Source organism: Hemiscyllium ocellatum, chromosome 7, assembly GCF_020745735.1.
Source record: "Hemiscyllium ocellatum isolate sHemOce1 chromosome 7, sHemOce1.pat.X.cur, whole genome shotgun sequence".
Lineage (NCBI taxonomy): Eukaryota > Metazoa > Chordata > Chondrichthyes > Orectolobiformes > Hemiscylliidae > Hemiscyllium > Hemiscyllium ocellatum.
The window spans coordinates 66064534-66082658 of NC_083407.1; the positions used below are offsets into that span (position 1 = coordinate 66064534).

Sequence of the window (18125 nt, forward strand, 5' to 3'; positions counted from 1 at the left end):
TAGTCAGAATAATAAAGGGGCAGATCACAAAAGACAAAGTTGTTTTCTCTTGTTCTTGCTTTCTATTATGTCCTGATATAATCAGATATGTGTGTAAAAACAATAAACTGTTCCTACCTGAAGACGCATATTAATAGAAGAACTGCCAGCAGCAGGATTCATACAAGCAATATACTGGCAATTATGAATCGCTTTCAGAACTAACTTTTGTCTGTCATACCTAATGAAAGAGGTAAAAACGTTAATTTTTAAAATCTCAAAGAATGATTTTCTCAACATTTTCCTCTTCACTGTTTGTTACCATAGTGCAATTTATTTTTAACTCCTTACAGTTAACATGTCAGATTAATCCAAGTTTCAAGTGGTATTCAGAAAGAATGGTTTAGCTACTCGGAATAAAAATGGCAAAATCAGAATACAGCTGTAAGAATGCTCATTTTTGCAACAAGTGGATCAATTGTTTGAAGATCTCACGCACGGAGGAGGTTCAACATTTTCAGTACTGTTTATGGCAAGATCACTTTAAAAATTGTAATCTGTCAGTTTTGCAAAAACAAATTCTACATCTAAAAATAACCTCTTTTCATGATTTTAGTCATCGAACTTTGAATGTATAAGTAAAATTCTACAGTGATGTACTTGGTTAGATCATGTTATGTAGCATTACCAATGGCCACAATGGGGTCATTCTCCAACAAACATTTTTAGAAATAAGTGATAGCATATTTATACTGATGCCTGAATTGTATAACAAAGTATATTCTTGTTGATACAAACGCATTGTTTGGCTGAAATAATCTGCACAACATTTACTCAGTATGAAATATTTAGCTTGGCTATTTTAAGTAGCTTTATTTAAACATTAAAAGATGACATTTTCCTTTGTAATATTAACAGCAGTATAGACTTCACTAAAAATAACACACCAACTCTAACAGGATACACTTACCAATGGCTGTAATCTAAATGTTGCCTAATTAGTGTATGTGGTTGGACAGTGCCGTAGGCATCTACTTCAGGCATGTTAAGATCATCAATGAAATAGATCAACCTTTTAGTGCCTACAGGAGCGTAATTTCTTCCGGCTTTTTTTTCTAAAGGTTTCTCGAGAACTCCTGAGATTATAGAAATTTTGTATTACAAAGTTGCCAAATCAATCTGTGCTCTTAGAGAACTTTTCAATATTCGCAAAATAATTTATATTACTACAAAGTAGTAAAACAGAACTATCAGTATGTTTAACAGCTCTGAATTATTTTTTGATAATTGTAGAAATTAAATAATTTAAAAATTACAATGGGATTTTTAATTCAAATCGAGAGAATTTTTGTTTTAAAGCAATCAGCTATGAATTAAAGATTTGAGTGTTAAGTCCTTCCTCTGCTGGCATTTACACATACGCTTATTCTGTGGTGTGAGTAGTTATAACAAATTAATCCTCAGTTTCAGCCATTATGGGAGGAACGAAGCTGAGCCAAAGTAAAAGGAAGAACAGGTGACCTTCATGCACAACGATGATATTGCTTCATATCAAAGCTGAAGCTAAATTTGGATGCCACAGAATCAATCTGTATCATGCAAGCCCCTTCATTCTAAGGTCACCTGCTTAAATATGACACTGTTTTCTGAAGGCATACATAATGTGTCATAGAAGGGCCATCCACGTCTGTACAGCAAAATTGCCATAACAATAATTAAGACATCATTTTGTATGACTACTATTCTCTATAGCATGGCAATCAAAGCATATTACCATTCAAGGTAAAAAAAAGACTGAAAAAATGTAGTTTTGATTTTCAATTTCTCTTGCTAGTAACACTGTGAACACCATTATGATCAACTATCAATTGTTGCTTTCTAACACCTGATAGGAATTACCACCTGTTTTAATAATAGTGCCTTGTTCGGAGGCATGTGCAGTGCTGGAGGCAATTAATATTCATGGTCAAGAGGTGGTTATTGAACATGAATTGGCTCATGTCATTTAAAGTGTTCAGTGATAAAACTGTCAAACGTAGAACCTTCTAGGTGATTGACATGGTGAGGTAATGATTCTTGACAGTTGGAACTGCCAACAATGTATGGGGTGAAGATTTGGAAAGACAGACAAATTGCAGATGTTGCAATTACTCTGTTCTAAAATAATATCAACTGAGAATTCTTGAAGATAGATATATCATGGGCAGTAGTTTTTAAAAGGCATACTGCAGCCTAAGTCATCAGGTAATCCTCATAATCAGCTGGTGAATTGAGTGTACAGTCTGTCAAGAGGAGACTTACATTATAAAGTAACTTAAAGTAAACAAATGAATAGTGTTATGCAGAAAATTTTGAAAATGGTGTTGAAACTGTCTTTCATTACACATATTTAAAATAAATTAATCTGCTTCTCCTAACGTTATTTCAAAGCTCAAATCCCAAAAATGGTTCTTCAGTTGTTGTGTGACCCCAAGACAATTATGGAAGTGAACTATCCCAACCCCTCTGCTGAGCGATGGCTGAGTGAGGAGGTAGATAGGTCAATTTAACGCTATAATTGGGACGCTCCCTGGTCACACAGCTGTCCATCAAAAGGACTACAAAGGTGCTTTGTTTCAATCCTACTCTCAAGTCTGACCCATATTTTTTGCTTCAAATACAGCTGACAGTCAAGAATTACTACCCCACAAAGTTTTAAAATTGAATGAGATGACCAGTTTCATTGATCTGTTTAAAATACTGTGAATAACCTGCCAGATGGACACCCATTCATGTACAATGGCTATAATCAAACCATGCATATCAAAAAGTCATGCACGCTTCTCTTCCTTGTTCTGTGGTGTGAATAGTAGCCAGACCATAATATCAATTCATTCTAGAATGCACGGCAAGTTAGCAATAATTAATCTTAAACTTGTGCTCCTCCACAATTATTAAAGGAATTAAAATCAATAATCTAATTTAGATAGAAATATATTTTTGTTTCTCTAACTAGTTAATGTAATTGTCTTTAAGATAAGTGGAAGACAAAACTACTTACTCTGGAGCATGGCAGATGTTGTGTAGTAGTTGAAAGGAACTTTAGTTATAATATAATCTTCAATTAGCTTTGAAACTTCTTCTGATACAAGGAGAGTCTTTCCTACCCCTGCATTTCCAACTAACATCACCGGTTTTCCCTTCCTCACTAGTAAATCAATGAAATACGTAAGGCCGACAGTTTCTTGAGTGTGAACTAGTACATCCTATTTGCAGAAGAAAACACAACATCTGAAATAGTCCAGTACTGTTACTGTAAAGTACCACCAATTAAATAAGGCCTTGCAAGAGGATATATTTCATTATAATAAGAAATCTGTTGATTTAAAAGCATTTTTATGCATTGACACTTTTTGGGAGAAAACACACCTATGAGCAAATAAAATAGTCAATTTGCATAAAAAGTTCTATACACAGTAAAATATTTAAATATCCAGTTAATAATTTGATTATTTTTGGTTTAGAATACCAGGAAAACTCACTACTTTTCTATAAATTACGGGACAGAATCTTTTGCATCCACCTAGAACAAGCAGACAGTGTCTCTGCTTAATGTCTCACACAAAAGATGGCACATCAGACAATGCATCCTTTCCTCAGTACGACAATGAAGTGACAGCTTAGATTGTGCTTTCCAGTTTTCATTGGATCTCAAGTCCACAAACTGAGAGACAAGTGTTAGCAGGCTGATTTTTTTGCCACTCCATATCCTAAAATTGCTTCCAATAAGAACTCTGGAAACACACTGGCTTTAAAAATACTTGTACGCAATAGGTCGGGTGACAAATAAGTTGTAATAGGGTCTTTTATGAGATTTTTAATGAATGCAAGAAATTTTTTTAAAAATTGATGTTTCATTCAAGGCTGTGGTAAATCAAATCCTTCTTATAAAGAAGGATTATTGTAGGTGGTGTTAATAAAGCACGGCATGCTTTTACCATTTTAAGCATGTATGAAGAAGCTTTAATGTTTCTTTAAGAAATCAAAATAAAAAGATAAAAGACTGACTTGAAATGTGTAGCTATATCTCGGAACATGTGCTGAAACATGCAGTGTGGGCAGAGTGAAAATGTTGCACATTTAACACAAATCCTGGTAAATCCAAAAAATAATTTCAATGGTGATACAATATTTTTTGAAGATTATTCTTTGTGCAACATACGAGACAGATTTAAATATTAAATATGATCATTAGCAAATTTTATATTTGTTTAACTTTTAGAGTATTATGTTTAAACATTATACAGAAAGATTTGAGTTCAGAATGAAATGTTTCTGCCAGTAATAGTAGATAAAGCCAAACATCTTAATTTTCTGTGATGTTTGTAATTTACACCATTTGTCCACAAGCTATTCCAAAACTGCTCCAATTTAATTTATTTTGTCCAGCTAAATATAATCAATGGTTGTTGGATCACCAACGATGCAGCCTGCATCTTGCCAATCCAGTATTATTTTCTCTCGTTCTGTAATGGTGATTATAAAGGCTAATTGAAGCAATGCAAGTTTCTGTAAAGTTCAAAAAACACAAGCAATGCAATGTGGGTGGACATTTTGAAGGCAGTGCCTAAGAAAGCTAATCTGCAATGGAAAGAACTGCAATTTTATATTTCAAAGTTTTTTTTAAAATCACTGTCTTTTATTTATTCTAATGAAGAGCATTAGCAATGAAGCCTTGCACAGAGGTAAGCATTGATCACATCATTAATCACACATCATGGACAGTAACAAATCAAGTTCTAACAGCAAGCAGTGAATCAGAGGCAATGAAGCATAAACTCCTTCACAATTTATGATCTCTCAAATTGCATCTTTTCAACCATTAAATTGCAAGATACCATAAATTTTTATCTTCTTCACTTCAGTCACATTATTGATTCTGCCTGGTGGAATATAGAAAAGCAGTAAATCTCCGGTGTTGAATTAAATTTGAGCCCTTTCTCAGAAAAGAAACTTAAGAGAAAGATCAAGGCTGTTAATTCGCACTTAAGAACAAATGATGGAAACATTAAAATTTAAATGTACAACTGGGATCTGAAAGGGCCAGATCAATGCCAATTCAAGTCACCATCAACCTTGACTTTTTTATGTAACAGAATTTAGCAGAACAAAAGTACAATGTCCTACTTCAAAGAAAAGCAACATGTAATAGCTGTCATTTAGTTGGTTAAAAGCCAATTATACAATACTTAATTCCTATTTGAATCATTTAAATGGGTATTTTGCTCTGTTTGTATGTCTTTTTGTTTACAAATCTCCTGTCAATTTGCTCTGAAAAAACATACCTGTAGAGGGGCATCGGGTTCCATTTCAAATTTCGGAATTTTTTCTGTCCACAGAGTAAACTTTTTGGTGTCAGAGTCAATGTAATAATCAAAGACTGTCCCTTGGGATGGGAATTTGATGCCTCTCATTTCTTTGGTCCACCATCTACTAAATTTGCCACGGTAGTCAATTAGCTAGTTAACAAAACAGCCACAATTTAGTCAATTGTATAACAGTAATACAGCTGGTAAGACAACTGAACATCAACATAAACTAATGTTGTCTCTTTCCTACAATATAAAACTAGACTGGCATGGGTGTACAGCATCTAAAGGATGTCTTGGACAATTTAAGTTTAAAGATCTTATAAAATACCAATTATGCTAACCAATCAATTTTTAAAAGTCCTTTTACAAAAGTAAGGTGATCAAAATAACTGAGGAGAAAGTGAGGACTGCAGATGCTGGAAATCAGAGCTGAAAATGTGTTGCTAGAAAAGCGCAGCAGGTCAGGCAGCATCCAAGGAACAGGAGAATCGACGTTTTGGGCATAAGCCCTTCTTCAGGAATGGAGAACTTCCCTCATGCCCGAAGAAGGGCTTATGTCCGAAACGTCGATCGTCCTGTTCCTTGGATGCTGCCTGACCTGCTGCGCTTTTCCAGCAACACATTTTCAGAACAAAATAACTGGTACACTTAAATCATACATAGTACTAACAGCAATGCTTAACAGGCAACGCCCATCCCGAAGAAGAGTGTCAACACTCTTGCCTTAACATTTAATGACATTAACATTGCTGAATTGCCCACCAGCAACCATGTGGGGTTGCCATTCGCAAGAAACTAAAAACAAAACTAAACTAGCTACATAAGTACTATAGTTACAAGAACGGGTCATAGACTGGGAACTCTGTGGCAAGTAACCCACCTTGTGACTTTTCAAATTATGTCCATTGTCATTTACAGAAATTGATGGTGAAACTCACAGATGAAGAAATTCACAACACATTAACTCTTTTTTCCCCCTCAGATGCTGCCAGACTTGCTGAGTTTCACCAGCAATTTCTGTTTTGTTTCAGATCTCCAGCATCCAAAGATCTTTGCTGAATTATATTGTAGTATAGAGTATTCTCCACTTGCCTGGATTGTGTATCTCAAACCACACTCATGATGCTTGACACTATCCAGGACATAGTAGCCCATTTTAAAGGTAAAGGTGGCATAGGTTACCTGCAAGTTCCCTTCCAAGCCACATAACATCCTAAGTTGGAAATATATCATTAATTCTTCAGTGTCTCTAGATCAAAAAGCTACAACTCTCTTTCTAACAGCAATTTTGTGTACCTACACTATGAGAACCGCAGATGTTTAGGAAGAAACTCATCATCATTCTCCCATGAGCAAAGAGATAGAATCAGTGACACTCACTTCCCATGATGAAAGAACAAAAATAAATTAGACCAGTTTTGAACCAACTTGCAAACTAGCTAAATTACTAGGTTTCTGTTTATTTATGGGCTGGATTTAGGGATGCAAAAATGTGTGGACGGAAGTTTACCAGATTGATACTTGGAATGTGTGGATTACCTTATGAGGATTGGTTGGACAGGCTGGACCTTTTTCCAATGGAAGTTAGAAGAGTGAGTGTGACTTGATCCCGTAAGGGGGATCAAAAGGACATGGAAAGAATGCTTCCGCTTGTGTCTCTGGGACATGGGGACACTGTTGTAAAATGAGGCTCTCTTCGGACAAGTTTTTTTCTTTGGGAGGTTTATACAACTTTGGAAATTTCTGCCACAGAAGGTGGGGGAAGCAGTGTCCACTGATACCTTTAATGCAGAGACAGATTGATTCCCTTGTCTTCAAAAATCGTAGCTTATTGGAGGTAGACAGGAATGTGAAATTTGAAATGCAAATAGATCAGCCATGATTTTATTGAATATGGAGGAAGCATGAGGACCAAATGGCTTTTTCTGCTCCTATTTTCTATGTCCATAATCAATTGGCTTGCTAGGCCATTTCAGGGGCCAGTTGACCAGATTGTTGTGAGTCTTGAGTCACATATAGACCAGACCAAGAAAGGACCGTAGGTTTCTGCCTAAATGATATGGGTAGATCAGACTGGTTTTTACAGCAATCAAGGTTAGCTTCACTGTTGTCATCACAGAAGCTTGGACGTTTCAGGGGCAAACAGGTGAATCAAGTATTTGCTACCTTTAATTTATAATTGCTTCATCATCAATTGGCAATATATGCAGAGTGAGTGTGCTTAGGGCTCAAATGCTGGTCAAACATAATTTGCATTACCTTGAAAATTTATCATTGGCATTTCAATCATGCTAAATTTAGTAGCAGAGAGGTGACTGCTGTTCAAAGGTGACCCATTATTTGTACAACTTCCAAGAGCGGAAAGCATCACTTTAGTATCTGTCTGATAAGTATAACTTCAGTTTGCACTGAATACAATGAAAACTTGAATTATTGACATGGGTGTGAGATGGGGTGGGGTTGGAGGCAGGAGGCAGTCCTTATTTGAATGTAATGTGTTGATCGCTCAGCTGACGCGATACCTTTACCAAGTTGGTGCACATTCTGAGGCTTAATTTAGATGAATGATGGAGATATGGCTCTTTTGATCAAGATGCTGCATGTGTTTCATGGTATGGAAGAGTGTGTATAGCCATCATCTGCAGGGTCTGCCACCATTGATTCTCCTGAGACCTAAAAACTTCTTCCACTCCTATGTTCCCAACATACATATTTTCTAGCCAAAGTCTTGCACCCTGCTTTGGGATGTTGGTCTCTGTAGCTGCCAACCTAAGAAGGTGAATACAGAAGCAAGATGACCTGGGCCAGTGGCAGGCCCAGGAGTGGCAGGAGACCAGTGTGATGAAGGACCTCAGGATGAGTGAAGATGAGAAATTTTCACCCCCAACTCTACTTCATGAGGATGAGTGAAGAGCAGTGCCAATGCAGGATCTGTATGTCCCAGGACATGGTCTCAGAACTATGTCAGATTCAAGAGCTGAGGACTGCAGGAGTGAGAAGCTATCCTCTCCTGATGGCTGTGAAGGTGACTGTCACTTTGAACGTCTATGCCATAGGCTACTTCCAGGGAACAATGAGTACATGTGTGGAATCTCTCAGTCTGACATCCAGAAATGTGTGAGAACAGTGACCAATGTCATCCAAGCACCTTGTTTACTAATGTCCTTTTGGGGAAGAAATATCTCATCCTTACCTGGTTTGGCCTACATGTGACTCCAGGCCCACAGCAAAATGATTAACTCTTAATTGCTGCTGAGGGATAAGCAATTAATGCTGGTCTAGCCAATGATGCCCACATCCAGTGAGTGAATAAAAACAAAAACCAGCTCATTCCATTCTTGCATGACAAGGTCAATGCTACAACCCAGCAATGTAGCTGGGTTCCTCCAGATGCAGGGTTTAAATTTTCTTTTAGAGTCATAGAGTCATAGAGATGTACAGCACGGAAACAGACCCTTCGGTCCAACTTGTCCATGCCGACCAGATATCCCAATCCAATCTTGTCCCATCTGCCAGCACCCGGCCCATATCCCTCCAAACCCTTCCTATTCATATACCCATCCTGATGCCTTTTAAATGTTGCAATTGTACTAGCCTCTTCCACTTCCTCTGGCAGCTCATTCCACACACGCATCACCATCTGTGCAAAAAAATTGCCCTTAGGTCTCTTTTTTATATCTTTTCCCTCTCATCCTAAACCTATGCCCCTAGTTCTGGACTCCCCCACCCCACAGAAAATACCTTAACTATTTACCCTATCCATGCCCCTCATGATTTTATAAATCTCTATAAGGTCACCCTCAGCCTCCGATGCCCCAGGGCAAACAGCCCCAGTCTATTCAACCTTTCCCTTAAACCCAAATCCTCCAAACCTAGCAACATCCTTCTAAATCTTTTCTGAACCCTTTCAAATTTCACAATATCCTTCCAATAGGAAGGAGACCAGAACTGAACACAATACTCTAAACAATGTCCTGTACAGCTGCAACATGACCTCCCAACGCCAATACTCAATTCTCTGACGAATAAAGGGAAGCATACCAAATGCCTTCTTCACTATCCTATCTACCTGAGACTCTACTTTCAAGGAGCTATGAATCTGCACTCCAAAGTCTCTTTGTTCAGCAACACTCCCTAGGACCTTACAATTAAGTGTATAAGTCCTGCTAAGATTTACTTTCCCAAAATGCAACATCTCACATTTATCTAAATTAAACTCCATCTGCCACTCCTCAGCCCATTGGCCAATCGGATCAAGATCCCATTGTAAACCGAGGTAACCTTTTTCTCTGTCCATTATACCTCCAATTTTGGTGTCACCCGCAAACATACGAACTATACTTCTTATGCTCACACTCAAATTATTTATATAAATGATGAAAAGTAGTGGACCCATCACCGAGTGTTGTGGCACTCCACTGGTCACAGGCCTCCAGTCTGAAAAGTATCTCTCCACCACCTCCTTCTGTGTTCTACCTTTGAGCCAGTTCTGTATCCAAAAGGCTAGTTCTCCCTGTATTCCATGAGATCTAACCTTGCAAACCAATCTCCCATGGGGAACCTTTTCAAACGCCTAACTGAAGTCCGTATAGATCATGGCTCAAATCCTCCAACCTTGGCAACATCCTTGTGAAACTTTTCTGAACCCTTTCAAGTTTCACATCATCATTCTGACAGGAAGGAGACCAGAATTGCATGCAATGTTCCAAAGGTGGCCTAACCAATGTCCTGTACAGCTGCAACATGATCTCCCAATTCCTGTACTCAATATTTTGACCAATAAAGGAAAGCATACCAAACACATTCTTCACTATCCTATCTACCTGCGACTCCACTTTCAACCTGCACTCCAAGGTATCTTTATTCAGCAATACTCCCTAGGACCTTACCATTAAGTGTATAAATCCTGCTAAGTTAAAAATCACACAACACCAGGTTATAGTCCAACAGGGTTAATTGGAAATACACTAGCTTTCGAAGCGTCACTCTTTCATTAGGTGGTTGTGGAGGACGCAGTTGTAGAATTTATAGCAAAAGTTTACAGTGTGATGGAACTGAAATTATACATTGAAAAATACCTTGATTGTTTGGTGAGTCTTTAACTGTTCGAATACCATTGGAGTTTCACTTCTTTCATGTGTAAGTCACAAAATGTTTTATATAAGTTGCATTCTCATGTTAACCATAACAATTGGTGTTAGCTAGACAATATGTTGAAGGTGTTAGGTCATGAGGACAGTGCTGAGCTGGGAGGTTGGAACTGGAGTAAGATGGTGGGAGGGGAAATGAAGAAACTGGTGAAGTCCACATTGATGCCCTGGGGTTGAAGGTGGAACATAAGACGATCTTCCTCCTCGGGTGGTGAGGGAATGGCGATGGAGGAGGCCCAGGACCTGCATGTCCTCAGCAGAGTGGGAGGGAGAGTTGAAATGTTCGGCCATGGGGTGATCGGATTGATTGGTGCAGGTGTTGCAGAAATATTCTCTAAAGCGCTCTGCGAGAAGACGTCCAGTCTCCTCAATGTAGAGGAGACCACATCGGGAGCAATGGATACAATAAATGACAGGTGTGGAAGTGCAGGTGAAACTTTGATGGATGTAGAAGGCTCCTTTGAAGACTTGGATGGAGGTGAGAGGGTGGTATGGGCACGGGTTTTGCAATTCCTGTGGTGGCAGGGGAAAGTGCCAGGAGGGGAAGGTTGCTTGTAAGGGGGCCTGACCAGGTAGTCACGGAGGGAACAGTCTTTGCAGAAAGCGGATAGGCGTGGGGAGGGAAATATATCCCTGGTGTTGAGGTTTGTTTGTAGGTGGTGGAAATGTCGGTGGATGATGCATTTATGCGGAGGTTGGTAGGGTGATAGGTGAGGTCGGGGGGGGGTTTCTGTCTTAGTTGTGGTTTGAGGGGTGGGGTTCAAGGGCAGAGGTGTGGGACATGGATGAGATGCATTGGAGGGAACCTTCAACCACATGGAAGGGGAAATTTCGGTCTTTAAAATAGGAGGCTATCTGGTGTGTTCTGTGGTGGAACTGGTTGTGCTAGGAGCAGACGTGGCGGAGACGGAGGAATTGGGAATATGGGATGGCATTTTTGCAGGAAATAGGGTGGGAGCAGGTGTAATCCAAGCAGCTGTGGGAGTCGATAGGTTTTTAAAAAATGTCAGTGTTGAGTCGGTCCTCATGGATGGAGATGGAGAGGTCTAGGAAGAGGAGGGAGGTGTCAGAGATGGTCCAGGTGAATTTGAGGTCAGGATGTTTGTGAAATTGGTGAACTGTTCAACCTCCTCGTGGGAGCACGAGGTGGTACTGATGCATCAATGTAGCGGTAGAAGAGGTAGGGAGTGGTGCTGGTGTAATTCTGGAAGATGGAGTGTTCTACATAACTGACAAAGAGACAGGCATAGCTGGAACCCATGGCTACCCCTTTCGTGTGGAGGAAAAGGGAGGATTGGAAGAAGAAATTGTTGAGGGTCCCTATTCTCTCCCTAGTTACCCTTTTGTCCTTAATGTATTTGTAAAACCCTTTGGGTTCTCCTTAACTCTATTTGCCAAAGCTATCTCATGTCCCTTTCTGCTTGCCTGATTTCACCTTAAGTATTCTCCTACTGCCTTTATACTCTTCTAAGGATTCATTCGATCTATCCTGTCTATACCTGACATATGCTTCCTTCTTTTTCTTAACCAAACCCTCAATTTCTTTAGTCATCCAGCATTCCCTATACCTACCAGGCCTTCCTTTCACCCTAACTGGAATATACTGGCTTGGAATTCCCGTTATCTCATTTCTGAAGACTTCCTATTTTCCAGACTCCCTTTACCTGCGAACATCTGCTCTCAATCAGCTTTTGAACGTTCTTGCCTAATACCGTCAAAATTGGCTTAAAGAATTTAAAATTAAAATTTAAAGCAAAGAAATTATGTACCAATACTTACTTGATCTTGAAATAATGCTCCACCAAAAGCCCAGACACAAGCAAAAACAAAGTATATCTCGTAGATGTCACGTGGAGAGTCTGGGGGAGTATTTTCTGGAGTTAATAGGCAGTCTAATAGCGAACATAAAGTCTACAAAAAGAAAATAGTTCTATGAAACAACCTAAAATTTAGAGTTTAGCATAACAAGGTTTTTAATGCAAATTTTGGCAGACTGTGCAGGTTGCTGCACTGGTGTGTTGTATAAATCTAGAGTCACAGAGTGAATAGCATGGAGACAAGCCCTTCTGCCCAAACTGGTCCATGCCGAGCAAAATGTCCATCCACGCTAACCCCATTTCCCTGCATTTAGCCCATAACGTTCTAAACATTTCCGATCTATGTACTTGTCCAAATTCTTTCTGAATATTGTTAATGTACCCACCTCAACCACTTCCACTAGCAGTTCATTCGCTATGCATACCATCCTCTGTGTAAAAATGTTGCCCCTCAGGTACCCTTTTATTCTTTCCCCTCTAACCTTAAAATGATACCCTCTCATCCTCTATTCCCTAACCCTGGGAAAAAGACTGAATGTGTTCACCCTATCCATGCCTCTCATGATCTTATACTCTTCTATAAAATCCCACTCAATCTCCTATGCTCTGAAGAAAAGTAGTCCTAGCTTGTCCAACCTCTCCCTGTAACTCAGACCCTTGAGTCCTGGCAACATCCTTGTAAATTTCTTCTTTCCACTTTAATAACATCCTTCCTATAACAAGGTGACCAAAACTGAACACAATACTCCAAGTGCAGCCTCACCAATGTCCTGTATGACTGCAACATAGCCTCCTAAATTCTGTACTCAGTGCCCTGACTGGTGAAGGCAATTGTGCCAAAAGCCTTCTTCACTGCCCTGTCTTTCAGAGAACTTTCAGAGAACCGTGAACCTGAACTCCAAGGTCTTAGGTGTAATGAATCTAAAGGACTCTTCCTGTGTTTAACAATGGTAACATCTACGTCAAAAAAATTATCACACTGAAAAGAAACTTTTAAAACTTCCATTGATACATTGTGCTTGAGTTCAAAACTATTACTTTGTACCTGCACAATACTGTTCTCCAGAACTCGAGTAATGGTTTTAAGATTACAACGGACTTGTTCCAGACAGGAGGGAACATACTTGTCAAATAGTATAGTAAGATTAGCTCGTTCTGACTGGGCTTTGCGAGTGTCAATCCAGCTAGTGACATATCTACAAAGAAATCAAAACTGATGACATTTGAATATAAGAATAATCTTAAAGAAATGATACAGTAAAGAGAATTCAGATTCAGGTAAAAATATACTAGGTACTTACGGACTCCACCCTAAATCCTGAGGATTGACACATATTATACCAGCCCTGGATACCGTTGCAGGAGTTGCTGCATGTAGATGACTGATTTCAAAAAGCAACCGCATGGAAGTTGATAAAGAGATACGTTCATTGCTAGCTAAAGTCAGTACCTAGGGAGAGCAATAATATTTAAATGACAAATTACTTATCTACTAAGGTACCAATGAAACGTGTAACAATTAAAGTTGAATCAATCAAAAGCAGTTTGATACAGTCAGCAAGTGCCAATACACCACAATCAGAACCAAAGAGCTCCATTTTTAGCAAGCAAATAACATTTGTGCTTTTTTAAAGAAAACATCTGCAAGTCTCATGTGGATATGTTTCCATGACTAACCACAATGTCAGCCAACTGCACAAATTAAAGATATTGGATCAAGCCAGTGTTCATTCCGGGATCTTATTTGTACAGTATAAGACTATAAGACATAGGACCAGAAATTAGGCCATTCAGCCCATTCAGTCTGCTCTGCCATTCAATCATGGCTGATATGTTTCTCAACCCCATTCTCCCGCTTTCTCCCCATAACCCTTGATCCCCTTGACAATCAAGAATCTAGTTATCTCTGTCTTAAATATACTTAATGACCTGGCCTCCATTCTGTGGCAGTGAATTCCACAGATTCACCAATCTCTGCCTGCAGAACTTCCCCTTTATCTCTGTTCTAAAAGTTATTTTCTTTGCTCTAAGGCAGTACCTTTGAGTCCTAGTCTCTTCTACTGATGGAAACATCTTCACAACATTCAATCTGTCCAGGCCATTCAGTATTCTATAATTTTCAATTAGATTTTCCTCATCCTTCTAAACTCCATTGAGTATAGACCCAGAGTCCTCAAATGTTCCTCATATGTTAAGCTTTTCATTCCTGGATCATTCTCATGAACGTCCTCTGAACGCTCCAGGGCCAGTGCATCCTTCCTGAGATATGGGACCAAAAACTGCGCAAAATACTCCAATATGGTCTGACGCAAGCCTTACAGAGCCTCAGGAGTACATCCCTGCTTTTATATTCAAGTCCTCTTGAAATAAATGCCAACATAGCATTTGCCTTCTGAACTACTGACTCAACGTGTAAGTTTACCTTGAGAGGATCCTGGACTAGAACTCCCAAGTCTCTTTGAACTTCAGACCTCTGAATTTTCTCCCCATTTAGAAAACAGTACATGTCTTCATTCTTCGTAGTAAAGCGCATGACCTGACATTTTCTCACATTGTATTCCATCTGCCACTTGTTTGCCTACTCTCCTAACCTCTCCTTCTGCAGCCTCTCTGCCTCCTCAGTCGGTCCCTCTACCTATCTTTGTATCATCTGCAAATTTAGCCAAAATGCCCTCAGTTCCTTCATCTAGATCGTTAATGTATAAAGTGAAAAGGTGTGGTCCCAACACTCAGCCTTGCAGAACACCACTCATCACCAGCTGCCATCCTGAGAAAGGCCCTTTTATCCCAACTCTCTGCTTTCTGGCAGACAGCCAAGCTTCTATCCATGCTAGCTCATTGCTTCTAACACCATGGGCCTGTATCTTACTCAGTATTACTAATGGTGGGATCATATCAGAATAATGGTTAAGGTACTGAACAGAAATTGTTCAATAATCTGATGATATATTGGCTGGAACAGAAAAATTACCAGCAAAGTTCTGAACTGACAATGAATATCCAATTAATTCACAAATGTCTTCAAGGGAGGGAACTAGCTAGTTCTATCCTTACAAAATTCCAGTTTCACGACTGAGGATGATTCAGACAGAGATAAATCAATAAAAGTATCAATCTTTCCTTTTCCCCCAGAGTGAATGTTGCGAAAGCTAGTGTTGAGCTGAAAATGTGTTGCTGGAAAAGCGCAGTAGGTCAGGCAGCATCCAAGGAGCAGGAGAGTCGATGTTTCGGGCATGAGCCCTTCTTCAGGAATGAGGAAAGTGTGTCCAGCAGGCTAAGATAAAAGGTAGGGAGGAGGGACTTGGGGGAGGGGCGTTGGAAATGCGATAGGTGGAAGAATGTCAAGGTGAGGGTGATAGGCCAGAGTGGGGGTGGGGATGGAGGTGGGGGCGGAGAGGTCAGGAAGAAGATTGCAGGTTAGGAAGGCGGTGCTGAGTTCAAGGGATTTGACTTGAGACAAGGTGGGGGGAGGGGAAATTAGGAAACTGGAGAAATCTAGATTCATCCCTTGTGGTTGGAGGGTTCCTAGGCAGAAGATGAGACGCTCTTCCTCCAGCCATCGTATTGCTATGGTCTGGCGATGGAGGAGTCCAAGGACCTGCATGTCCTTGGTGGAGTGGGAGGGGGAGTTGAAGTGTTGAGCCACGGGGTGATTGGGTTGGTTGTTCTGGGTGTCCCAGAGGTGTTCCCTGGGACGTTCCACAAGTAGGCGGCCTGTCTCCCCAATATAGAGAAGGCCACATCGGGTGCAGTGGATGCAGTAAATGACGTGTGTGGAGGTGCAGGTGAATTTGTGGTGGATATGGAAGGATCCCTTGGGGCCTTGGAGGGAAGTAAGGGGGAGGTGTGGGCGCAAGTTTTGCATTTCTTGCAGATGCAGGGGAAGGTGCCGGGAGCGGAGGTTGGGTTGGTGGGGGGTGTGGACCTGACGAGGGAGTCACGGAGGGAGTGGTCTTTTTGGAACGCTGATAGGGGAGGGGAGGGAAATATATCTCTGGTAGTGGGGTCTGTTTGGAGGTGGCGGAAATGACGACGGATGATACGATGTATGTGGAAGTTGGTGGGGTGGTAGGTGAGGACCAGTGGGGTTCTGTCCTGGTGGCAATTGGAGGGGCGGGGCTCAAGGGCAGAGGAGTGGGAAGTGGAGGAGGTGCTGTGGAGGGCATCTAGTGTTGACCCAGTTCTAAATCAAAATTTCACCAAATGATTCCATTTTTTACTATCGTCATAACAAAAGCTCACAAACATGCCCAGGTCTAAAGCTCCCAAACCACGCAGGTTTTAGCCATTCTTCATGTGCAACTCTTTGCTTTAATCCAGCTGCAGCTGTTCTTAATCCTACCCCCTTCCTTCATTGCCAAATTTCAACTTCCCAAATTCCCAAAACTCCCTGACATCTTCTCCTGTCTCATTTCCAATGATATTACGTATCGAACAAAATATTGTAAGAGATCGGATTACTTGATATGCAAATATGTAACAGATCTACATCATTTCAGTGTCACTTGTTGCTTAATTCCAAGAGCATTGACTAAAACTGCATTAATTTCATATACTAACAATCAACAACTTTAAAAAAAATTGGGAATAGTGAGATGGCAAGAGTTGAGCTAATACTTGCTTCTCTGGTTTTGACACAGGCCAGTTCACCTCTACAAATGGGCCAAAAAGGAAGTGATAATAATACTGCTTGATCTAAAGTCTCTTGAAATATATCATGGAGTATTGAAACAAGTTTAGATGGGTAAGGAGGAGTCCTAATTTACCACCTGAGAACGTTATAAAATATTGTTTTCTCCTGCCCAAGTTGAAATGCATTGCCTGAAGCGGCAGGGGAGGCAGATTTAATTGTGGCTTGCAAAAAGGAATTGCATAAGAGCAACAATTCACAGGCACAAGAAAAGAAAGTGGGGTTTAATTAATTTAATAGCATTAGCGGACATCCAGTTTTGATGGCCTGAATAAATGGCTTCTGAATTGTAAATATTCTACTATTCTAATCTATGATGGTATTTTTTCCAGAAGTAATCAGGAGATGGAAAAAGAAGAGGAAAGTCAATTATCCCAGCTGACCAGGCAAGCCAAACAAGTATGTGAAGTATTACAGCCCCGACTCAATGACTTGCCAGCAATTTACTTAGACTATATTAAAATAATTCTCAGTCTCATGAAATATATTCTCAACAGCATTATAAATTATAACCAAATATTTAAAGGAAGATGTAATTGGTTTAGTGTTCTGTTCCTTGTGCCTCTGCATTAACTTATGCCTCTTTTGTAAAACTGTAGGGAGTGGGATATCGGTTTCTTTTAAGTTCCAGCTTAGCTGAAGGTATAGGCACAATGCCAACTTGCAGCTCTCAATGGAATCCTGCATTTTACTTGCTTTCTGTTTAAGCAGACCTTCCTCAGGTAGTGACCCTCCTCATGGAGAGTATCAATCTGGACAATGGAATTAGCCAGCTGTTTACAAAAATAGTTCTCCTCTCAGGTCTGTCCGTTGTGATGCTGTCAAAGAGGATGTGTATAGTCCATGCATCAACAATGACCGGTGCCACCTTTATTTTTTTTGGTGATTGACTTATGACTGTATTGATAGAATCCCTTTCAGCAATGTCTTGCTGGCCAAGGGCATGAAGTACATTATGCTTAGGAAACATTTTCTAGCCTCTTGCTCATACCAGTGAGGTGAGCAGTGTGGTTCTGTGAAGGGCTTCTCAGTGACTCAGATGGTTGCCAGGTTCCATTGCAGCTCCTTTCCAATGAAAAATGACCCTATGACCTCAGCCACTTCTGTACATTTCACAACAAAACTTCCAATCAATTCA

General features: G+C 40.0%; 1 protein-coding gene across 1 annotated transcript in view; it reads right to left on the bottom strand.

Moving 5' to 3' along the window:
* Positions 1-18125, bottom strand: part of dnah9l (dynein, axonemal, heavy polypeptide 9 like) — a 429781-nt gene that overhangs the window by 212676 nt on the left and 198980 nt on the right. The window contains exons 43-49 of the mRNA XM_060828114.1: positions 13599-13747; positions 13343-13493; positions 12260-12391; positions 5304-5477; positions 3020-3224; positions 950-1115; positions 118-220 (exon numbers count right to left, since the gene is read on the bottom strand). Coding sequence (XP_060684097.1) covers positions 118-220; positions 950-1115; positions 3020-3224; positions 5304-5477; positions 12260-12391; positions 13343-13493; positions 13599-13747 — 1080 coding nt within the window. The remainder of the gene's footprint in view (positions 1-117; positions 221-949; positions 1116-3019; positions 3225-5303; positions 5478-12259; positions 12392-13342; positions 13494-13598; positions 13748-18125) is intronic.